The sequence below is a fragment of the Mustela nigripes genome, chromosome X, assembly GCF_022355385.1.
Source record: "Mustela nigripes isolate SB6536 chromosome X, MUSNIG.SB6536, whole genome shotgun sequence".
In the NCBI taxonomy this organism is placed as follows: domain Eukaryota; kingdom Metazoa; phylum Chordata; class Mammalia; order Carnivora; family Mustelidae; genus Mustela; species Mustela nigripes.
The window spans coordinates 117,665,457-117,690,628 of NC_081575.1; the positions used below are offsets into that span (position 1 = coordinate 117,665,457).

The window sequence follows — 25,172 nt, forward strand, 5'->3', positions numbered from 1 at the left end:
TGCAATATGAGGCCCACATATAAAACTGCGAACTCCCTGTCTCCTCTACCTTTCTTCTACCTCATTCTGGTTCCAGTTGCTCTCTCTCTCTCTCGCCCCCTCCTACTCACCTCTCCAATTCTTTCCTTCCATCCCACACCCGGTCACGCTTCCTTCCATCCACTCCAACCTCCTCCCGCCCTCCGTCCCTCTCTCCTTCCGACCCATCTGCCCCCGCGCACACGAGGCCGGGTCTGGGTGGTGGAAGTGGTTGCTGACCAAGCCGAGGCTTGGCTCGGGCCCTCACGGAGCCGGCAGCCTCCTACAGCGCGCCCTCTGTCTCACCTTCCCCACCAAATCTTGAGCCTTGGAGGCCCTCAGGGCTCGGGAGGCTGGAATACTTTGGTCCACAAGCGGCATGAGCTCCTCCTCTGCAAAGCCGTGAGCAGGCCTTTCAGATTCCAGATCCCTATTCCACAGGTCCTTACACGAAACTGTTTCCCCCACGTGACCGGGGAATCTGGGTCCTTGACAATGGCCTGACCGCACTCCCCGATTCTCCACTCACGGAAGCATCCTGGCAGGCTGCTGAGTACCAGCGAGACTCCAGCGTTAGAGCGGGGTCCTGGGCAAGTAAGTCACTTCAACCCTTCACACCTCCATTTAAGGTTCTTCCCGTTTACGGAGAAAATGTCAAGAGAAGGCCTACCCGGGCACCGTACATGTAATGTCCACGAGGACTATTCTGCCTGTCAGGACAACGCCAAAGCTGCGTACTCACGGGACACAAAGTCAAAAACTCACCAGCTCCGGTACTCAAAACCCCAAGCTGATCTGAGCCATCAGCCCCCGTGGAATACGAGGACAAATGAAACCGGCAAGAACCCGTGCCCTCCCTCTGGAGTCAGACCCCAGGGCTCTAGAGCATTGCTGGGCCTGCATCGGCTACAGATGATGTATTTATGAAAACTGGTCCAAAGTCCTCTTCCGTGGCTTGGATGCAGGTGCCTCATGGGTCCCCACACAAGCCACCCTGACACCCCTACGTCCCAACATGGCCGGGCCACATGTTTTCCCCTTTTGGCTGTTTCACAGAGAACCGAGAGTATCTAACAGAAGGCAGACATTGAAGGTCATCTAGCTCATAGCCCAGCAGCCAAAGAAGTGGCCCAATTTTTCTTGCAGAGAAAATTCAGACTCGTTTATGTAATAATGCCTCCCTGTATTCATCTTCTGATAAAAGGCTTTCCAATACGTCTCATTTAATGTCACAACCGACAACCCACAAAGGCTGATAAAGTCAGTAGAAAACGATTTACATCACTCTTAGACAAAAATCCCAGGGACAGAGAAAGCGGATTCCTCTCTAACGGTCAAGGACCAGCCCCTCTGCTAACAGGTCTATTGCTCCTCTAGAGCAAAGATCACAGCCAACAGATCATCATCTGACACTGCCCCCCGCGCAGAGAAGAGGAACTCCACTACACAGAGCAAAACATTTTCAACTGCTTGAAAATCGAGGCTAATCAAACAACCAGAAAAGGGCAGACACACACAGGTGGTGCTGAGGCTGTGGCTCGAGCCGCTACACGTGTCAGCTGCAGCGTCCCACCTCGGTGTCGTGGCTTCCTTCTGGCTTTTGGCAGCAATAAAGCCTAAGTGTGGCCACCAGCAACCCCAGGGACTGAGGCAGCAGCCTGTCGAGCCACCAGCTTCTACGATTGGGCCCCAAATCCCCTCAGGGAGGGGGGATCAGCAGACCCGTCGTTCATCTGCCCAGCAGACACCGCAGAGCACCTCGGAGGATGACAGTTCAACTTCAAGGCCACGGACCTGCACTCTGAGCTCTACCCAAGTGGCTCTGAGACCTCGAAGAGAAAGCAGATTGGCCGAGAACAGCTGTTTCCACTCTGTTCTGAGGGCACCCTGGTGTCGGGAGCAGCTAAAGGGAGAGCCTCGGCCTCGGCTTGGGGACCCCTAGAGAGCCTTACCCCTGCTAGGGCAAGCACCTTCTGTTTGCTCTGTCTCGGACAGGGGACGTCTGAGATGCACAGAAGGTGTCGTTTGCGGGAAAGGAAAGGGGAGAAGATGCCCCTGTTTACAAAGTATGAAAGCTACCAGGAAACATGATCTTGAAGTCCTGGTATTTCAGACAGAATACTGCTGTTTAAAAGTTATATATTATTGTTACATTATATATGTATACATTACATATTACGTTAATAATATTGCATATTACTATTACGTTATATGAGAATATACTCCTACAAAAAGATTATTATGTACTAAACATAACCTTACGTAAACATTTGATATAGCATATACTATTTGATATTACATAATTATTTGTATAAAGAGTACATTATAATAGTTCGATGTGTGAAGCACCTACTGGGTGTTGGGGTCTGGCTGTGTGCTTTGCATCTGTCGCCTCCTGGAACCCCCTCACCGGCTTTATGGGATAAGCAGGACCTTCTCAGATTTTATAATGAAGAACCTGAGCCTCAGAGCGTTGAACTAAGTGGCCCAGGATGAGAAGCTAAGATCTGGCAGAGCTGCCCGGGTTCAAACCCCCATCCCCCAGTTCTCAAGTCAGCACTGGGCAGCCAAGTGCAGAGATGGCCCTAGACGCTGCAGGCGCGCACCTGCTCACAGCGGCCAAGGTCGGGCCCGCATGCTTTTACGCGGACAAGCAATGTTTCCCAGAATTCACACCACTTCAATTTTCAACTGTGATAAATCTTCACCTAATAAAAACTGCAAAGGGTAGGAAGCCTCTTCCTTTATATCTGCAAGATTCATTTCTTTGAGAACGTTCTCCCTTTGCTCAAATTTCCTCTAGAGAAAGAAAAAAAGAGAGAGAGAGAGAGAATTCCCTCTAGAGCTTTGATCAAATTCAGAGGATGTTGTCAGGGATCTGGTATTTTCTAAAATACCAATATATTCCATTTCATAAAGAAAACAGTAACATCTGTCACTGCCAAAAGAACAGTCTTTTCTTTTTTTTTAATTTTAACTAAGAGCCCAAGTGAGTGCTTGTACATCTGAAATCAAATGACAGAAAAGCGATAACCGCTGAACAAAAGGCAGTACAATAAAAATGTAGGTTATTCTACAGTGCGCTACGACCAGGACGCTTGAGCTCCCCCGGCCCCCGGCTACGCGCTGGGACCCTAACTCCCCGTGTGGATGTGCTCGGTGCTGAGGCCTCCGGGAGGTACTCAGGTCATGAGGGAGAAGCCCCCCATGAAAGGGATCAGTGCTGTGATAAGACAGACCCCTCAGAGGTCCCTGCCCCTCCCGTCACGTGACGGCACAGCGAGAAGACAGCTATTCGGGAACTGGGAAGCTGGCTGTCCGCAGACACAGAACCCGGCCACGCAGGCACCTGGATCTTGGACTTTCAGCCTCCAGGACTTCGAGAAATAAATTTCTGTTGTTTAGAAGCCACCCAGTCTGTAGTGTTTGGTTAGAGGAGCCCGCGGGGACTAAGGCACTTTGCTTTTCAAAGCAAAGCAGTCCTCCAGGACTGGCTCGAGGTCACAGAGCCAGTCAGGGACACAGCCAGGCCCCTCACACTGGCACTCACTTCTTCCTCACCGGGTTCGCAAGACACTCAAAGTCAAGGCCTCCCAACTCACACCACGTCAAACCCTGAAGGCCCCCAAACCAAACGGCTCCATAAGCCCACAGCAAGCGTCTAAAGCTAGCCCGCACTAACACCACACACGACAACCCAAAAGAATGCGAAGTTTGGTTCCGACTCTATCTTTTACCCCACCAGCTCTGGCAGGCGGCCCTGAATGCTCCTCAGGCAGCTTCCAGCAGCTTCTGCCAGCAGCAGGTCGTGCGTGGGGCAGCAGACCCACAGCCAGAACAGTGCTCATGCCCCTCCTGCCCCCACCGCCCCAGGCCCCAGAGTCAGCGGCGCAGCGCGGGGGGTCACGGCCCAGCTGCACCCGGCGGGCCCGGGGCCTGGGATACCGTGGGTCCGAGCCTGTCCCAACAGTTAGCAGCCCCACTGTCTCCTGAAAGCACGAAACCCCCTGGCACAGAAATCGCTAAGCCCCAGATCGAATTGCTGGGGAGAGGGAGGCCGCTCTTGCCGGAGGAGACACACGGGTGCCGCTTCCTCGCACCGGCGGCCGGGGAAGAGGGGCCGCGGGCAGCGGCGAGCTCGAAGCACAGAGGCTCTGGCCTCGTGGCGAGGAAAGCGCCGTGCGGACACTGGATATCGGAACATCTAGCCAACACCCCTTTCTAGGATCTGCACAGCAGCAACAGGGACTAGGATTCCTACACCACAGCGGAGCGCAAGCTGCAGAAGAGGAGTACCAGAGGGCAGTTCAGAAGACGACGACGGGGCCGCCTTACAGAGGACACCACCCCCCCGCCTGTGGTACGGGGCAGCCAGTGTCCGGCAGGGACACGGACCGCACAACGGCTCCCGGCAGCCAGGAGCCGCGACCCCGGCCCCTCGGCCCAGCAACTGGGGCAGCGTCCGTGCGCGCCCCTCAGCCCTGCCCTCTGCCTGCAACCCACCTGCGTCCCCAGGACCGCGCTGGGCACAATGCAAAGTCCTTCTCGTGTGGTGTGCCCGTCAAGAAGACAGACCACAAAAAGTAACTCACTAGGGCAGGCGGTGATTGGTGTTTTGAGGAAAAGGAATCCAGTTTCCAGGACAGAGTGTGATGGAAAGAAGTCCTTTTTCGGGCCATTATTTAAGCGAGGATCTCGGTGAGACACCATATGAGCAGAAAACGACAGCAGGGAGGGAACAGGTGTGTGGAATGTGGGAAAAGGGTGTCCCAGGCACAGGGAGTTAAAAGTTCCAGTGGGGAGAGTCACAGGGTGGCCAGGGGTAGACACAGGTGAGCGGGGGGTGGGGGGGTGACACCGGGGGTGGGGGAATGAGGTCAGGATGGGGTTCAACTCATTTTGTACTGGGGACCGTAGTCTAAGCAAGAGAGAAAGCCCAGGAGCCACAAGCATGGGAGATACCCAGAGTCCCCATGACTTGCGCATGAGAATGGTGAGCTGCACTGGTGACCACGGCAGAAGAGACAAGAAGGGAATGGGAGCCAGGAGGGGCACCAGCATGCCATGAACAACAAACAGATGCTAAGAAGCAGGCAGGACGGTGCCTCCCTCCCAGGGCATCTCGGGCCATCCCGCTGGTACACAGGGACCTTACGGGTGTCCTGGCGGAAGGCTTCAGCGGCACGTAAGCACGGGAAACTCGGGCTGAAGCAATGTTAAATGAGCTTTCTGGCCGCAGGACAACTCGGAACCGGACACGAGGTGTACTCCCTATCTCCAGGAGATCTTAGAATAACTCAAGAGGGAAATCTCCCACACCTACTGGCACACTCAGCACATTCTCGTCCGTCACCCATTAGGGAAACCGTGCACGTTCTGCTCCTGAGTCCCCCGCCCTTGGCCCTGGATGTGGTTAACGAGTTACAGGAGGATCATTTTTCTAAACAACCTTCACAAACTTGAGGGCACTGGAGCCCAACAGCATTTTCACTGCAAAAATCTCGATTTTCAAAAGACTTTCATACTCATAAATGCTGCTCCTACTCCTCCGAAGATGTTTATAAAAGGCCTCAAGAGAAATGCAAATTACAACTACACTGAGATCCTATCTCTCGCCTGTGAGACTGGCAGCAGTACAGAAGCACTGACAACACATTCTGCTGGCACAGCCGTGGGAACAGAAACTCGTCGGTTAGAGGTAAGAAGACAACAGGGGGATTTGGCAACATCTCCTCAGTATGACCCATGCATTTGCCCTCTGACCCTACAAACCCCGCTGTGGGAACGTATCCTGAGCGCTTTCGTATGTGCACGTGCCCAGCATCAGGTGTGGAGCTGATGGGAAACACTAGGAACGGACGGATGTGGCTGACCGCACCGGAAGCCGTGGACACTCCCCATGTCACTGGAGAGTCTGCGGCTCCTGACAGAAGTAACGCTACCATCAGCTACGAAACAGACTTTGCCCCTTCCCCAAAAAAAGAAGAGAAAAAGGACTTGAACTCAAATCAGATCAGGCCTCTCGAGCTAACCACACTCACCTGTGTGAGCTGGGGGTGGGAGGGCGGCGGGGGACACACGTGAAAGCAGCGAAATCCAGAGTCCGGGAAATTCTACAGGACAAGCAAGCTGGTTTCTTCAACAAATAAGTTGTCAGAAAGGGGAAGACAAAAAAAAAAGGGATAGGGGACTAGAGATTCAGAGACACACCAACCAAGCATATTGTGCGGGCCTGGGCCTCGTCCGAAGCTGGACCCAAACTCGCCGGAGAAATGGGGAAACTTGCTGGAGAAGGGATAATGTTAAGAGATGACTATTAAGTGGGGTACAGGCATTATAGTTATGTTTTCACAAGGGATCCCTAACTTTAGAAGAGCTATTTGTGGATTCAATATGATTCTGGGATTTGCCTCGATAGGGCAGTAAGGGTTTGGGGGACGTGGCCGGCTGACAGACCAAACAGGACCGGCCCCCATGTGGCTCGGTGGTGAGGCGTGGAGAAGGGTACAGGAGGGCTCCACGCTACTGTTCTTTCTACTTTTGTGTGTACTTGACATTTTCCATCAGTGGAAGTTTATATACGTTACACACACACACACACACACACACACACACATACACACACACGTCCCTATTCTACCACTAACCCAGAGACTGTGTCCATGGCCAGCTCCCATTTACAAAAATTAACAACACACATAGACCTAAAAAAAAAAAAAAATACAAAAGGTTCTTTTTACTTCACTTGGACCCAAGCGTAATGATGGATTTCCTTGCTAGCCAGGAAAGCTCACCAAGATAAACAAGTAAGAGTTTAAAATGTTATAAGCGGCTAAACTCCTGGCGAGGAGCTCTGGAAAAGAATATCCTGGATATTCTGGGAAGCAAGAACAGCAGAAAATTTTCTGGAGGAAAACCTAGGGTCTCTGCCTTAAATCAATGCTGGTAACAACATCCAAGAAGCCCTTCTCCATGCCACGGCTCGTGTATTATCTGCTTAGAGTTAGGATTTCACAGTAGGGGAAAGGTAATCACATCATCCATGCTCACAGAAGGTTTTCAAAATTCCTCAATAATAACGCCAACCTGCAAGATTCGATGGAAGCCTAACAGCCAGTCTTCAACACCAGAAAAATAATAAGGCTGTTTCCGTCTCCCACATAGCCTGTATAATTCAGGGGAAGGCTACGAGATTATTTTTCACTTGCAAAGATTTTGAAGCATGGCATGCGTGCCCATGCTTTGTCTCTTCCTGGGAAGACGGAGTGAGCATGTACAATTAAACAGCCTCTCGAGGTGGCTCTAGCTGGAAAGCTGCAGTGAGTCACCCAGGACCAAGGCTGGGTCCAGAACCTTCTCCTATGCCCCTCCTCAGCCTCCCCTAGAGAGGGGCGGGCATCCCCACAGGCTCTGGCAGGGAGGAAGGATGGGTCCCTGGGCAGGGACCCATTTACCCCCACAGGTCTCCGGTCACAGCTGTCCCTGCACTGGCTGCCTCCCATCCCATAAATCTGGACAACCCGAGGCTGCCTCTTCCCCTTCTTGAAATTAGATCCACTACAAGCAATGAACTGACTTCCTAGAGGTGCCAAGAGAAGGGGTTTCTTCGCTCCCCCCAACGCCCCAAGCCCCAGCACCTTTGCTTTTCTAGCGATCAGCCTTCAGTTGCCGGGGTGTCGGAACCTCTGTGTTCACAGAAGGGAATGGCCACAGCCAGGGTGGCAGAGGCCAAGGGGACGGGCCCTGGGGCCTTCAATCTTGCTACCAAAGCCAGAGCCGGCAGGGAGAGGCACCGGGCCGGGGCTTGGGGGTCCTGTGTGGCTTCAGAGTGTTTCCGAAGCACGCCGAACCTCCATCACCTTCCCCAGAGCTTCTACAAGGGACAAGGGTCGTAACTGCAATGTGCAGCCGGCACGAGGCTCACGTTCGGTTGCGCCGTGTCATCCGAAGACCCTGCCGAGCGTCCGCCCTCCTCCCCGGTAATGAGAGAGAGCCACTGTGTGGCCAAAGGGGAGGAGGAAGTCAATCTCCAGTTCAAGCAGACAGCCCTAGAAACCTGAGAAGGCCTCCCAAATTTAACGATTTGCTTCTGCCTACATCATACCTGGCCCGTGAGCAGAAGTGACACGGGCAAGTGTGGCCACAGCACATCCAGATGCCGCCTCACACACATCTTAGCATCTGGAGGCCGGGGTAGTTACAGGACCCGTATCGGCGCGCTGGGAGGCACCGCAGCAGAGGGCCAAGATGGGCCACAAAACCAGGAGCCGATACTAGAAAGAAGACGGCTCTGCCCAAGCAAAACTTTTCTCAAAAGCTATACTGACCAGGACTAACAAAAGGAACCCCCACGGCGGACTGAATCACAGGAGAGCGCATGGGCACTCGCACACATGCGCACACGCCGCCGGGGAACCGCAGAGAAACAGAAAGTTGACAGCAGGGTTGACAGGGTCCAGGTCACACTAAGTCTGTGGACAGGACTACTGAAGTCCGCCATGTGCCATGACCTGCAGAAGGCACGGTTGGGTCTCAGAGCCAGAGAGAGCCAAGTCCAAGTCCCCTCAGGCAGGAGCCAGCTCCCCTTTCTACTGTGACTCCTTTGGTGCCTATAGTAAGTCCTTGATAAATAAGCCCAGAAATAAAACTGGGCAAACAAATCATCAACCAAAACAATCCTGGATGATTAAGAAAGCGAATCTCAACCTAGTATTAAACAACAGGGTTTGACACGCCCGGTAATCAGCCTTTATATGAGGCTGAGATAATTACACTTGTCAAACACTGACATTCTCGTGTCCCTCCCCTATAAAGAGCAATCCTTCCGTCAGGTGCGGCACCCTGTCGTTGCCTCCGCACACAGGATTCGAGAGAGCGGCATGAGGCCCACGCTTCCTGAGAAGGCAGCAGCACGGACCCCTGCCACTTGCTGAAGGCTCGGCCTGGGGCTGCCCTCTGGACAATTCGGCCCAATGTCCGCTGCTCCAGACCCAATGTGCCTGGCCCTCCACAGTTCACAAGGTGAGCCCTAACTCCCACTGTGATGGTATATGGAGGAGGCCCTCGGGGGGGGGGCCGTAACAGAGGAGGTCATGAAGAGTGGGGTCTCCCATGACAGATTGAGTGTCTTTAAAAGAAGAGACCCCGGAGGCCAGAGCTCACCACCACCAGCAGCAGCACATAAAGACAGGGCAAGAAGGCAGCAAGCAGGCCCTCGCCGGATTCCACTTGCCAATGCCTTGATTTTGGACTTCCTGCCTCCAGAACTGTGAGAAGTCAATGTTTGCTGGTTAAGCCCCCAGTCTCCGGTATTTTGTCAGAGCAGCCTGAGCGAAAACCACCCCCACTGACTGATGAGAAAAGTAGGCACAGAAGGTTTCGTGAAGGTCATGCTCAAGTTCGGCAAGTGAAGCCGGGCTCGGAATCAAGACAGAATGGACTCTCGGCTGACCGAAAGGCATACGCCACCCTTTCTCAAGAAAATCAATTCTATCGAAAGAACAGTAGCACCATTTATAAAATCACTTTTGTTCACTGAATTTGCTGACTTAACATAGCTCCCCCAAAAAGAAATTCAACCCCAAACTCTTAGTGGGGATAAAGTTCTAACTGTAAAGATGCTGACAGGAGGAAGACCTACAGACCAGATTGTGCAACAGGATGTTCTGGGACAGTGGGAATGTTCGATTATCTGTGCTTTTCAAGCCAGTGGCCTCCAGCCCAGTGGTTCTCAACCAGGGGCTCATGTGCCCTCCAGGAAACATGTGACAGCGTCAACATCTAGAGGTAGTCTTGGCGGTCACAACCGGGAGAGAGGGTACTACTGGCATCCAGGGGGTCAGAGCTAAACACCCTATGATGCACGAAGAGTCACCGGGTCCAAAATGTCCATCACGCCGAGGCAGAGAAAATCTACACCAGCCGCCAAGTGACAGCTGAGCACTTCCAATGCGGCTATGTGACATGGTTCTGAATATTTCATTGTATTTCATTCTAATGAATTGATATTGGAATTGTAGAATAAAAAACTTTGAGACTAAAACGAACAAGAGTGGAATTCAAATCTAAACAGCCTTGCATGCCTTGGACAGCGCAGCTACAGAGAACGTGCATAAATAGAAAATAAAGGTCTTGTTTCCCACGTTTCTCCACTTAAAAGAACCGAGTACCCTTGAGGAAAAAAAGGACTCTGAGGCTTCAGGATTGGAAAATAAAGGAGCATAAAGAAAAGCATAAAAGGGAACGCGGGCCCGGCTGGAGGGCCAGGGCAGGCGGCGCCCAGGGGAGCACAGGAGGAAGCGCCAGGAAGGGCGCCCCTCCCGCAATCAGGGCAACTCACTCTCGCAGGGTCTCCACCCCCTTCTCCTTGGACTGCAGCTCCTGCTTCATCTGCGTCAGCTCGCGTTTCAGTCTGGAAAGCTGAAGACAAATGACATTTTTTTTCTCAAAGAAAAGCTGTGGTGAAAATGACGCCGGCAGTTGTCCGCACTGTCACCTACGTTCCCGATTAGCTGACAACCCACCGGGTCGCCTCCCCCGTCCACGGATTTCTCTCCCGGGCTTACACCCAGTGGCCATCCTGGAAGAAGTGTCCCGCGGAGATGTGAACCTCCCGGATCCCCGACAGGGTCCTGCCTCTGCGGAACCCGCCACCGCTCTCTTTTTCAAGGCACTGATTACCCGTCACCAACAGTAAACTACGTCACGCTTTTTTCACCTTCCCTCTGCTTACTGCTTAGATCCCGCCCTGCAGCGCTGTCGCTAAAAGCATGCTGTCCCGCTAGGGAAAGTCAGTCCCCTGAGCGCCACCGTCGGCAGCTTCCAGCACCCACTGCAGGCCCGTGTCAAGACTCAGGCGCTGGGCCTGGCAGCTCCCACGTTTCACCGACACCCCACGTGTGTTTCTCAGGTGCGCGAGGCTTTGAGAGCCACTGCGCTGAGACATTCTGGTTTCGGGAACGAGACACCAGAAGAGGAGGCCTCGTTTCCAAGGTGTCTGCCACGCTTCGCTGCTGCAACTGCGACACAACGGTCCCCTTTCCCTCACACCCAAGACAGGGCTGAAGGGATGAAACGGGGCAGCACATAACGAACTCCAGTGTCACTCGCAAGGGCCATCAGAACCTTCTGGTCAAACAGCACTACAGGAAGGCTCTCCCTAGGAATACAGCAACCAGCTGCCGACGGTCAAGGCTGGCATCCCACTAATAAAGGGAAGCAGTCCTTTGAGATTAGGGCTTAATGTCACCAAATCGTAACAAATTGGGCAGGAGGAGTCTAGCTCTATGAAAAACACAGAGGGATACAGGCGACTTTTTGTTAGATGCGCTGCTGTTTCAAAAAGAAACTTTGCCCGTCCTCTTAGAAAAACGTGAAGAGTAAAACCAAATGTAATAATAATCCATGTAAGTGAAAATCTTCAAACCAAAATTTGAGTGGTAGTCACACTGACCGGCATTAAATGAGCCACGATAAGTAACATTACACAGAAACACGAATGGGGCTTCTAGTTACGAAAGCGCTCATTCTACTCACCCTATCCCGACGACTTGCTATTTCTGCTTTAATTTGGTATGGGTCGTACTTTGTATTGGCTGAATATCCAGAGAAGGCTAAACAGAAGGAAAATATTTTATTTTATAATGGATCCTTTAACATAAGGCAATACACATAGACAGGAACTTGTGAGTCAATACTCAATTCTAAATCTCTTGTCAATAATCAGTTTACAAGTCAGCACCGGCTCCTAAGGAATTAATATTTCACATCCTCAAATCTCGATGTTGGATTTCTGCATGAGGCCTTCCTTCGTGATTCCACATGAGAAAAATCCATGGCTGTCGGTAAAACAAAACTCTGTGTTCACTTCGACTGCAAAATTACTAGGATCAAAAACCACAGAGACACTCGGCAGGCGGGGGTGGGGTGGGGGTTGTGGGCTGGAAAACTGCTCTCACTCTGAAAATAGTACATGCGGTACGAATCCATTCCGGGGTCCAAACTCCTGGCAAGGCTTGCGGTATCGTGAGTGTGCAGGGTCCGCACGTGGGGGTGAATGCGAGCCGGAGGGCTGCCGAGCTGTGCGCCGGGCACAGCGGACCAACTGCCGGTGGCGCGGTCAGCGGGGAGCCCGTGCCGGTGCGCCAGCTGCTCAGGCGGTGAGTGGCTGCGTCTTGTGGCTAGTGCCCCCATTCACCTCCCCACACTGCTTTTTCTCGCTGCTTCCGTCTCCTTTCTCTTAGGCTCCAGAAGCCACGAGCTTGTGCACAGCAACCACGTGGTCCAGCCTGGCCCTCACCGCTGGGGCGCTCCCCTGTCCTCCTCTGTGGCTACCCCACCCTGGTGTGACCTGCCTCCGGGGCCCTGGCGGTCATGTCACCTGCTCAGAAGGCCCAGCTGCAGCCCAGCCTCTTTCCCAGACTCCTGTGATCCGGGGACTGGAGGGTGACTGTCATTGGGATAACTAGGGTGCCAATGGCCGGAGACTAGCTCAAATCCATTTTCTGACTTTGTCACAGAGAGGATGGCTCAAGTCATCAGGCAGCTGACACAGCAAGTCCGACGTTCATCTGAGCGGTTTGGACACCTCTTTAAAACCAGCTCTCGAAGACATTTGCTATTCAAGTCCCTATCAGTCAGAATTTCAAACCACCAGAATCTACTAGAAATAAGCATCTGGAAGAACCAAGCAATTGCCAACTTTATCTCAAATGTTCTTAGATTTAGAATCATAATCTCTTGAAGACACAGAGTGAGATACTTCTAAAACAGATTTCCTTCTTAGACAATGAGTATCTATCTCCAGGCCTACAGTTTCCTCTTCGGCCTCACGGAAGAGCAGCACTGAAAGCCACACCTTAGACAAAGCCCAGAAGATTTAGAAATCATTTCTGTAACATCTCTACATCAAACTCCTGGGACTTAAAGGCTTCCCAAACCAGAGCCGAAGGGACTGTCACTTGGCCCCGGATAAGAAGCCAATGAGGGCCGGGCTCGCAGGCTCCTCACCTCCCTGTGTGTCAGCCTGCCTTTGAGGAAGACGGTGCCCACAGCGATCACCTGGGATTGTTCCACTTGGGGCAGAGAGGAGCCCCGTCACCCAAGCCCTGCGGTGTTAACTGCAAAGTTAAACAGCAGTGACCACGGTCTGAAATCGTTGCCACGAATTTCCTCTGCGATTCCACAGGGAAAATAAGCGGACACCTGAAACACCAGCACTGAGCGGGACAAATACAGCAACTGGCCCCCAGTTACCCTGCCGAGCTAACGGGACCCTGAGCTTGTCGGGTACGCACCTCTCCCCCGGACACTCAGCGTGTACCCAGCCCTGGAGAGGGAGCCCGGAAAGCCATGGCCTCATAGAGCAATGGAGAAGCAGGATCCCTGCTGAGCAGGGAGCCTGATGTGGGATTCGATCCCAGGACCCCGGGATCATGACCTGAATTGAAGGCAGAGGCTTAGCTAACTGAGCCACCTGGGCGTCCCAAATAAATAAATCTTTTAAAAAAAAATCTTCTGAGAAATGATGATTACACTTCCCCACTTGACAAAGCCTAAGCTTGTAGTGACTCGCTCTACATCAGTCAAAAAGGGACTTCCGTCTGAAGCCTGGGCTCCTGCGGGCCAGCTGCCCAAGGTTCTTTAATCAGATTCGCTTCCCCATCGGGCGAAGGCACAGACTTCCGGCTCCCCAGGGCCGACTGTCCAACAGGTGAATGTCACCTGTGTCCTTAGCACTCGAGATGCTGCAGACCCCAGTACTGATTTTGGATTTGGATTTTATAGGGCATTGAAAAGGGAAAACATGTACGCTCGTGTGTCTGTCTCTGCCTCCCTGTTGCTCTGTTCCACACCGGCCTCCTCTGTGCTGTGAGAACCTGAGGTCACCCAAGGGGGACGACATGCTTTAGAAGAGCAGCAGTCCTTCCCCAAAGATGTGCTCAGGGCACTCTGCGCCTTAGGACCGGGTGTGCGCCTCCAGGGGTCAGCTCTGCAGGGAGGGCTCAAAGAAGCCAAGAGCACGGCTGCAGAAAGGCTGGCAAGCCCCGACAGCTCCCGTGCTGACAGGTACTAATTACCAGAGCAGCAACAAAGGCACGCATGTCCACAACCCAGGCCCACAGAGGGCATGACATTGGTTTTTAAGGGTGCCATAAGCAATGGAAGAAAAAAATTAAACAGGCCCACTCAGAGGTCCCCGCAGAAGTAACACAAGATGCCACCAAATTCAAACCAAGAATTCTCTCGGAAATGTTCTCTGGGGCAGGCTAGGGGGTTACTTCTCAACAGACACGTATGCTCCACAAGCACCTTCGAGACTGTGTCTTGCCAACTAACACCTGTGAAAAATGCTGCGTGATCCATTCTCCTCCTGCCGGCTCCAACATGCTTGCAGGAAGGAAAACAAAGGGCTGAATGGATGGACTGTGGCCATGACCCTAACCTAGACAGAAGGGGAGAAACCCTCTGTGGGGATAACCCGGGCAAGACAGTCTTTGTGGGATGGGCGTAAAGCCTCAGAAAGAATGCCGGCCAAACTGAGAACTGATAAGGTCCAGCTTCACCACCACCCAACCGAGGAATTCAGGGAGGGTCAGCACTTTCTCACGGGACGTTAGGCCAACTCTCCGAACTATCCGAAGAGACAGACTTCTGGTGCAGACTTCTGGTAGTTCCTAAGAGCCAGGGTATCAAAGTCAGGCGCCTGCTGCTGGAAGAGACCATCACAAATCAATCCAGACTACTGGATTCCCAATGCTGGGAATCACCTGGGAAGTTCTACCAAAAAATGCCTGGCCCCACCCAAAGCCAAGCAGATCAAAATCTCTGGGAGTGCGCCCTAGGCAGCAGTTTTAAAAAGCCCCTCAGGCGATTATACCCTGTAGCCGGAGTTCAGAGCTACTGGTGTAGACCTGGTGTTGGGAAACTTTCTCTGCAAAGGGCCAAACAGTAAACACTTATGGCAACGTGGGCCATATACAGTCTCTGCCTCGTTCTCAACTCTGCTGCCGTAGCTACTATAGACAATAGGTAACTGAGGGCATGTGGCTGTGTTCCAATAATGCTTTATTTATAAACAGCCAGAGTGGACAAGAGTCAGCCCAGAGGCCATACAACATTTGCTGACCTGTGGATTAGACTATAATTGACCCTGCAAATGGTCACAGGCTTCATCCGAATGCATCCAGAAGCTAAAGGTTCTCAGGAAAACTGAACGATTAGCTCCAGAATGAAAGCTTCGGACACAACAAAGGTATTCAGTGGAAAAGGCAAAGAGAAGACCGCGTAACAATGCAGAAAGCGGGGTATCTTTTTCTAGATGAGGAATCAGCTCACCATATGAAAGAAACACATAGAACTGGGAGACACATTTTAAAATAAATTTAAAGAAAGAAAAAGACCTCCCTCTTTCCACCTCGAGATATGAGCCAATGTTAACAAGTTAATGCAGCCCCCCCTCATTTTTCTTTCTCCTTTGGGGTGGGGGAATAACACCCATCAAGAAAAGCGTAAAGAAAAGGACTTAATGCAAAGCCAATACAAATGTGACCACCCAGGTCAAGAAACACAAAGGTCTCCAACTGTCAGGAAGTACTTCAGTTTTCCGTTTTTGTAGTGCTCCTGAAAGCTGCAATAAATTCCTTCACTACAACAGCTTTAATAAACCTACTTTGCCAGCAACACAACACAAGATAACACGTGAAGAAAGTGCGAGAACACCACAAAGCGGGCTGCAGGGAAGTAGTGGGTGCGCGTCAGAGTGCATCCGCTCCCGAGAAGCTCTATGCCCGTGCTCCACAGAGCAGAAAACTGGTCTGGGTACCAAGCAGCCGCCAGAAACACAGCAGAATAGAGGGTTCTTGGTCTCGTGGGGACATGTATGCTCAAATCCAGCCAGCATCTGAATCTGCTTTGCTCAGGGACCAAAAAAAATGAAATAAAATAAAATTTAAAAAGGTCAAGGCGTGGATATTCTTAGATACCAGATGGCCCAATATTGACACAAAATCTTTTCTCCCCAGTGAATGGAGGTTTATTCTGGTGATTTCCATAACTCCGGGGAAAATCTGTGCCGGGTGTGGGAGAAATGCACATCCCTTCCTCCCAGCCTCGCCCTTCTGCTCAGTATCAAAAATGGCTGTTTTATTTTTTTTTTTTAATTCTTTCTTTATTTGACAGAGAGAGAGATCACAAGTAGACAGGGAGGCAGGCAGAGAGAGCGGGGGAAGCAGGCTCCGCACCAAGCAGAGAGCCAATGTGGGGCTCAATCCCAGGCCCCCGAGATCATGACCTAAGCCGAAGGCAGAAGCTTAACCCACTGAGCCACCCAGGCACCCCTAAAAATGGCTGTTTTAGTTCATTCCTCTGTTCACCATCACGGTCTTCTTTTTCCCTACAATCAGCCGTTAGGGATAAATCATGTCCCCGACATTTAGTATATACCAACAGCAGGTGCTCAGAAGTAGATTGTGCTCTGCCTTCCACTTGCCCCTAAAAGTTCAAAACTGCCAGGTGACTTGTCCGTTTATAATAGGTCTTTATTTCCGGATTACTCAAACAACAGGAAGGCAACATGTTTCGAAAACACGATTAGCTCTTAGGTGCTGCCTCTCCCATGTCTAGGACACAGTACAAGGCATCGAAGGCCACACATACAAACAGGCCTCGGTTCGAAGCCAAGTTCTACCATTTACTGGGTATGTGACTTTGAAGAAGTAACTTAGCCTTCCCGATACCGTTTCTCACATGTACAGCAAAGACAGACGGCCTCATGTACCTCAGAACGTTGCAATCCCAACAATGCAGAGATAATAACACTAGCCCACTGAATCCTGGCTCTTTTTGCTTCAAGTCATTGCCGATGAAGGAAGTAATGCGAACTGCGTCCAAGGGTTATTCTGTTCCCAGTCCCAGAGCACGAAGGCGCCTCCCTGCTTTAGACGACTAGCCCTGACAGCACTCTGGGCTGAGGGAGACCCGTGCGGCCAGAAAGAACTCCTCTGAGTCATCTAACAGAGCTTTCCTCATCGTAATGGGTAGTTCAGGTTAAATGGCAAGCTGAAAGCTTCGTCGGAACCCCAGGGACAGACAGCAGCAACCTTTTGGTAAAGCACTCAGAGTGAGTCCTAGATTCCATTCAGAGTCTTTTCCCAGATGAGCCAATAGGCCCCAGCAAAATCTACCTGCGTCTCCCACCCTTCGTGAAAACAGGCAGGCCCAGTCTGGCCCCCGAGGCCACTCAGACAAGTGGATGCAGAGACTACATGTACAGAGACCTCTTGGCTGGTCGGGATTCTGATGAGCGTGTCAGACTCTCAAGTCAACACTAGAGCCATGTTCACTGGCAAGAAACTTCCTGCCAAATTGTTCTGCTATGTCTTTCTCCCATTCCACTCTTAGAAAAACCAATGGAAGAGCCTTTGGAGACCTAACCAAACCCAACCAGGAGACAGATAAGGTCCCTCAAGGATACTGGGAAGAGACATTCTAGTAGGCAAACTCACATGAGACCGCCAGTATGCAGTCCTCCTGAAGCTACAAAAATAAATTCCTATGGTTCAAGCCAGCTTCTATCAAGGCACTTTCTAAAAGGCTCCAAATCCCTAACCATATGCTCTCAGAAAGTTATAAGTCACCACCACAGCTAGGTGTGACCTCGAGGTACCAAGTCCATGGGCTTCTAATCCCATAAGGCCCCTGAGAGAGACCAAATGCTGAGCGCTAAATCGTAGATTCCCAAAGACTGAAATCTTACAATGTGTAGTTTCTGACTACAGCAGAATTCAATTAGAAATCAACATGACATCTTTAAAAAGTCCCAACAACTTACTTTTAAAGAACCCATGGCTCAAAAGAAAAACTACAAAGGACATGGGAAACCATTTTGAATTGACTGAAAAAATACCAACATTTGTGGCAGGTAGTTAAAGCTGCACTTAACGAAGAAGTCCTACCTTCAGAGGTTATGTGAGGAACTAAAATCAATGATCTAAGCTTCTACTTTATGAAGCTAGAAAAGGAAGAACAGAGTAAAGCCAAACTAAGAAGCAGGAAGAAAATAATAAAGAAGAGAAATCAATAAAATAGAAACAGACAAGAAATGGGAAAAGAAAAAAAAAAAAAAACCAAAGCCAGTTTATTGTAAAGATAAATACAATCAATAAAAGTTTAGCTACACTGATTCAGAAAACAAACAAACAAATTTTTAGTATTTAGTATTCATTTAGAATGAAAGACAGGACACCACCTCAGAGTGTCTAGATACTAAAAGAATGGGTAAGGAAATTCTACAAACAACTTTATAAACTTGACAACTTAGATCAGCAGTCTGCAAATTCCCTGCAGGCCAAATCGGGCTTGTTACCTGTGTTTACACTTTGATCAGAGCAAGCCACACATATCGGTTTATGTATTGTCTCTCGCTGCTTTTGCACTATGAAGACAGGTTGAGTAGTTGCCACTGAGACCATATGGCCCACAAAGCCTAAAGTATTTACTTTCTAAGACTTGCTTTAAAAAAAAAAGTTTACAGACTTTTGGATTAGATGAAATAGACAAATTCTTTGAAACACACAAATACCAAAATTGATTCAAGAAACAGAATATCTGAATAGCCCTGTATCTATTAAAGATATTGAATTTATAGTTACAAACATTCCCACAAGGAACTCAAGGTCCAGATGGCTTTTTTGGTGAATTCTATCAAGTTCTAGCAAATACCAATCCCACACAAACTCTTTCTGAAAAGAGAGGAGGAGGCAACACTTCCCAATTCATTCTGTGAGGCCTGATACAAGAATCAGAGAAAGACAGTGTAAGAAAAGAAACTAGAGATAAAAAACCAGACTCTAAAAATTAGCACTGAGCTGACCACTGCATTCTGATGGATACTTAAACCAAAAACCACAAAAATCTAGCAGTTACCTATATTTGAAGAACAAGAGGTAAGACGACCTGGAAACAACATACCATTATACCCAAGTCCTGACCTTCTGTCAGGGCACACTGACAGCAGAACGCTCTTCTGTTCCTGTTACTGGGGACACACACCCCTCTCCTCCCCACAGCTTGAAAGGCATATTCGCCTTCAACAGCAGGTGCAAAAAGAAAGACCTCTAGCCCCTCGGCCTTAACTCCATTCTGACTTGCAACACAGAGTAAAGCTCTGACCGTGTCTTTAATGCTCAAGGCTGTGTCACCAGAGCCAAATACCTGGCACAGTGGCAGTCATGTCCCAGGTAAGTCTGTCCGTGTCTCAAGTGGACCTAGGCCGTTGTAACACAGACCTAGCGGTAGCACCCCCATGCGTTCTTGCCAGGTTCAGTGGCACCCCCAACAGTCACGGCCCTGTGAACCCTGGTGGGCGGTTCAGTGTGACAACTCTGTGGGGAGGGGACAGGCTCCAGCGGTGACTGGCTGCATCCGTAACAAAACGCTTAGGTTTCTGAGAGGGGAGCGGGTTCCTCCAACACCGGAGCACCCGCTGCTGCTTTAGAGGTCCGCACGCGGCAGCCTCTAAAACTGAGAGGGCTCCCTCCCTAAGAGCACGTGCTTAGACACCCCGGGAGTCGGCCTCGCCCGAGTCAAGCTCGGTGTCTGCGGGTGACCTAGAGGGGGCTGGGGCAGGGGGGGCTTCCAGCGTCACGCGGGGGCGCCCCGGGAGGCGTGGACTCACAGCTGGCGTGGGAGCGGCTGTCGTCCTCGCACAGCCTGTGCAGCTGCTGGTACTCCTCCTGCGCCAGCTCGAACCGCTGCTGCTTAATCTGGTAGATCTCCTTCTTGGCATTGAGCGCCTCCTGGGCCACGATCAAGTACTCCTTCAGCATCCGTTCCTGCTCACGCCGCCACTGTTCGCGGGGGTCCTCGATCTGCGTGAGCTCTGCAACGGAAAGGGCGTGCGTGAGCGGCTTCCGAGTAAAACCCTCCCGCTGGCCACGGTCACGCAGCCCCGCGATGAGAAGACGCGGACGTCGTTCATCGCCAGGACGCGCGCCGCGGGAGCATCTGCGCCACGAAGCCTCCTGGAGCGCGGGACGAACGCCTTCCGTCCACACGGGCGCGGCGAGAGGAGCAGGAGCCCCGACGGCCGTGCAGACGCTGGCTGCAGCGGGGCCCAAGACGCCGCCACACAACCTCTCACACCGCGCGTGCACACGGGTGGACACGAAACCAAATGAGCTGGTCTCGGTCAAACTGGTGGCTATTTCCAACCTTCTCGCCGACTTCTGTGGCTCGGGCCGCACCCCCTGACCCAGGCTGCGCTCCTTGCCTCGGCACCGGGCCTGCAGCCCACCTGTGGCACCTGCCCCTGCCCCTGCCCCCCTCCGGCTTCCTCACTCTGCAAGGGAGGCTCATGCCTCCCTCCGGCCCCAGGCTCTCTCCTGGGCTCCAGTTTTCGTCCCCACTGCCCCCTAGATGCGGCGCCACCTGGACGGACCCAGAGCGATTCTGAGTCGTTCATCCATAGTGGAACTCATTCTCGCACAGTGTCCCTCTCCACCAAAACTGGAAGCACAGCGGCGGCGGCGCCATCACGTGCTTCTCCTTCCGCCTCCCTTCTCGAAGCGAGCAGCAGCATCTGCATGTACCCGCTCAGCCCACCTGGGACTCATCCTCAGAGAACGCCTGCTCTTCTCCCTCACCCAGAACATTCCGTATGGGTCATCAAGAACGGGTGATTTCTGCCCCTATATATAATAATGGCTGGCGACATACCCTTCACTCCCGCTCCCCTAAGTTCACTCAGACCCGCAGGACCCCTCTCCAGAACCACACGGGCTTCCCGCCGCCGCATCCCACCAAAGGCCACGCTCAGTGCGCTCACCAAGTTCGCCCTCGTGACTCTGCTCGCAATTCCTTAGCCCACGAGTGTCTTTTAAAGCAACAACCTCCACGTGACGTAGGAGTGCTGGAACTAGCTCACCAGCTTAAGTCCTTTCTGTCACTTCCCCAGGACAAGTTTTTCCAAAGTGCTGCTGCTTCTGTCCTCCTCTGCCCCCCGGGAAGCCCTACTGTCTTCCAAGTCCCTCCGTGAGAGCACCTCCTTTTTGAAGCCCCCTCGGCCCCCACAAGCAGGTATACCTCTATGCGATGGGGAGGGCTACAGTGCTCCCCGCCGGGCACGTAACTGCTCCCGTGTTTCTGCCTCCCGCCACTATACTCCCAAGCGCCTCAAAGACAGGCACACGGCCTCAGTCAGCGTTCCAGTCTCGGGACCGTTCAGTCGCCGGAGAGCCAGAAGCCATCGGTAACTGTTGGCCGCAAGCTCACTGATCGCGGAACGGACGGGGCAGTCTGCTCCACAGGCAGGGGACCACGTGCCCGAAAGCTGGTCCTGACCCTGAGGCGGCAGACTGAGCAAACGGGCCAGACAGCCAGACTCGGGAGAAGGCTCCCCTCCTGACCGCGACAGAGCTCCTGGGGGAGATTTCAACACAAGTGCTGCCTCCAGGAAGTGAAAACGGCGAAGCCGCGTGCCCGCTCCAAGCTTCGAGAGCCCGGGCCACGGCGGCCGCCGTAACGATGACGTGCTGGTAAATAGATGCGGGCGCCCGCAGCCCAGACGAAATTAGGGAGAGCTCAGAGACATGCCGGCACGATTCCCCCAGCCCAAACTGTAAATAAATGTGCAACACACTCTATGTTAACTTACTAGAATTTAAATAAAATTTGGAAAGAGAGAAAGAAAGAAACATAATTCTTTTAAAATGTACCCAGGAGCTCTCCTTTGTTTGCTAGATGGGATGCTACCTCACTCACAACCCAGTTCCTAAAGCTGGCTAGGTCTTCACACGCACGCGCGCTCGCACATTTTATTCCGTGCGTGGGACCAGCCCTCTAACAACAGCCAAAGGCAGAAACGAGCCTGACTCCAGCAGCTGGTGGGCGGATCAGGAAAGCGTGGTCTGCCCAGACGATGGCGGGGCATTCCGCCGTCACGGGGAATAAGTCCCGCTTCATGCTACAACACGAAGAGCCTCACACGCATCGCACAGTGAAAGAAGTCGGACACCGAAGGCCACATACTGTATGACTCCGTCCCTACGAAATGTCCAGAAGAAGCAAATCCAGAGAGACGGAAAGGAGATTTCACGGCAGCCAGGGGCTGGGAGGCTGGAGGGGAGTGGGGAGTGACCGCTCATGGGTGCCAGGTTTGACTTCGGGGCAATGACGTGTTCTGGAACCAGACATAGGTAGTGGGCATACAACACAGAACACACCAAATGTCACCAAACTCCACAATTCAAAAGGCTTAATTTTACGTTCTATAGATTTCACCTCAAAGTGGTTGAGAAAGGAATGTCATGTTTTCTTTACTATAGACACACACACACACACACACACACACACACACACGAGTGCTTGCTAGGATGTTTCAAGGATGTCCTCCCTTTGAACCGCCTTCCGCCGACATCCCCTACCCCCTTCACACTGCCACCCCAGGTCGGCACTGGAAAGCCCCTCCAGGCCTCCAAGGTCTCACCAGGAAATAAGAAACCAAATATAACAACAGTCAGGGTTCTGAGCTAGCCCCAGTTCAAACTCCGTGGGCCGGGGCGGGGCAGAGTCACGGCTGTGGCCACCAGAGCCACTGCCATGTACACAGCCCTGAGGCCCGCCGTGGCCCGCGGACGTGGCCTACACGCTGGTCAACACACTGGAGTCTCTTGGGGGCCTCGAAGGCAGTCGACCCAGGGTCCCTCTGGTCGACCTGCACAGTTCTAATCTAACGTCTGACTCCTCAGGGTCAGGCCTTCAGAGAGTTTTCAAGCTGTGCTATGAAGGCTTGGGTTCTCGGGAGCAAGTTTTCTGGAATGCAGTGTTTGGCCCCCACATACATTTTATTACAGCAATAACCTTTCTTGTCCCCCCCAAAAAAAGAGAGAGAGAGGGAGTTGCGTTCTCGGATGTCTTTATCACCCGCAGTGCTGAGTCATCCCGCTTATACTCAGTGGCTGGAACAAAGTCCTTGGTGATTACTCAGTTTTTGGGTTCATGGCCACGTCTAGAGTATTATGTGAACTCCTTGAGGGTAGACGCTGGGTCTCACTTCCCTGGGTCCCCAGAGCCCAAAGAGTGGCCAGCACAGAGAGGCGCTCTGGAACATTCCCTGTTACAGCAAACAGGTGAGCAAGGAACGCCCACTGCAAAGTGGCGGGTGCAGAGGGACGAGTCTTGGTTTTAAAAGCCGGAACAGTCCACGGCTTCAGTGGCAGGCAGAGTTTCCAGAAAGGCTGTGTAAGGCAGATGCCTCTGCCATTCAGTATCACCACCCGGTCTCGGAGAGGCCGAAGCCTAGGGGTGAAGCCCCGGCACACATGTGCCCAGGCCCGCAGGGCAGCAGCCGTCCCCCGCGGGGGCTGCCCACCGGCAGCCGGGAAGGGAGGCCCGGACAGCAGGATGCCTCGAACACACTCAGTCGTGAGGCATGCGGTCAGCTGGACTAGGGAGGGTGGACTAGGGAGGGTGGCCTCGGCGGGAGCCTCACTGAGCGCCGCGCTCTGCCCAGTGGCTGGAGGATTTATCCAGAAGCCCTCCTGCCCCTGAGACAACTGCCTGGGAAGGCCGATGAGCCCCACTGCCCAGTCTTCGGGTCAGGGCCGCCATCAAGTGCAAGGCTGACCGCCGGTGTCAGAAATCCCACTGCCCCGGACGGAGAACAGAAGTCTTGCCATTCGGGTTTCTGAGCGCCGACTCGGGGGGCTGGCTAGGAAGTGCCAATGCAGGAATCGGCCCCAAAGACACCAACCTGGGTCGCCTGCACTGAGGGGACGGGAGGGCCCGTGGGACTGGCGTGAGGAAAGAACTTCAGATCACTCACATGGCGGGCACTGTGCGGCCTCGGGACCCCCAGCCTCCCCTGCACTGCATACACTGAGGGACGGAAAGCGCGCGGAGGGGAAGCCACGCTTCATGTCGCCGGGAGTGAAAAATGAAAACGACAGAAACACTGGGCATAACTGGCATGAAAATGGGAGTGAGTGCAAAAGTGGGAATCTGAGAGGGAAGGGAGCCCCCAGTGGGACCAGGAAGGCTGATGACGGGGCGGCAAGCCAAGAGGGAGGGGCAGAGAGCAGAACGGAGCCCGTGAACCAGGGTGCCAAGGTCGGCCCCACGGCCATTCGGCCATTCGGGCGGCAGCTCGTCTTCTGTGGCGGGCTGTCTCGAGCTGCACACAAAGTTCGGCAGCAGGCCGAGGCCCTGCCCACGAGATGCCACCAGCTCCTCTCCCGGACGTGACAACAGAAAATGCCTCCAGACGTTGCCAAGTGGTCCTGGGAAGCAAAATCAGCCCTGGTCGAGAGCCACAGCTCTACCCAATTCTTCCAAGAAAGCCGGCGTGCTCAGGACCCACTGTATTATTTTAGCTGCGGTCTACCCGGCTTTCTCCCTTCACAAAGATCGAAAAGGGCTGGTATGTTAAGGTTGAAGCCGAATGTGTAAGACAAAATGAAGTTAAGGCAATCACTGGGGCATTTATTGTTCCAGGAACTCGTAAGCTCTGCTTTGCAATAAATAACCTTCTCATTATGAAAGATATTTCTATTTCTAGACTGCCTGGGAAACGTATTCCTTTTACTAGGCATTAAAACCCTCCACTAAACATATTCCGTCCAGTCCTGGGCAACACACAGGTAAGGTGTCCCACAACGGCTTCAGTTTTTGAAGAACCCCACAAAGGACAACCTCAGGTTACGTTAGTAAAATCCAGCTTAGTGCTGCGGTGGATAGTAACGACTGTCTTAGCCCTACAAAGAGAGTTCTTAGCATCTTTGAGATCAACATGAAAACTCATTCACATATAACTCAAATGTGGGAGTCTACTTACTATTTATGTGGTCCATGTAATAAATTCCAATTTGTTTATCGTATACCGTCTCCCATCCTAAAGGAAGTTCATCCCCAACACAATCGGCAAAGGTCAATGGCTTTGTTATCCTGCAAAATAAAATCATGAGAGCCAATGTGAAAGGTCAATTTCATTAAGTTTGCGGAATCGACTCTAGAATTAGGTCTTAATGCGAAATTAGATATTATCTCATCTAAGTGACTGCTTCTGCTCCAACTACTTAGTTGGGAAATTAATTCACTGGCTTTGTCTGAATAATACTCAGCAACAATATCAGTACACTTGCAGTTAAAAGCATTCCTAT

The 25,172-nt window shown here is 52.2% G+C and overlaps 1 protein-coding gene across 2 annotated transcripts in view; it reads right to left on the reverse strand.

Moving 5' to 3' along the window:
• The window catches only part of WWC3 (WWC family member 3), a 71,627-nt gene extending 46,674 nt beyond the window's left edge, over nucleotides 1-24,953 (reverse strand). For both annotated transcript variants that reach the window (XM_059384791.1, XM_059384790.1), the window contains exons 1-4: nucleotides 24,848-24,953; nucleotides 19,694-19,897; nucleotides 11,554-11,630; nucleotides 10,358-10,437 (exon numbers count right to left, since the gene is read on the reverse strand). In XM_059384791.1, coding sequence (XP_059240774.1) covers nucleotides 10,358-10,437; nucleotides 11,554-11,630; nucleotides 19,694-19,897; nucleotides 24,848-24,863 — 377 coding nt within the window. In that variant the 5' untranslated portion in view covers nucleotides 24,864-24,953. The remainder of the gene's footprint in view (nucleotides 1-10,357; nucleotides 10,438-11,553; nucleotides 11,631-19,693; nucleotides 19,898-24,847) is intronic.
• Nucleotides 24,954-25,172: the final 219 nt, after the last annotated feature.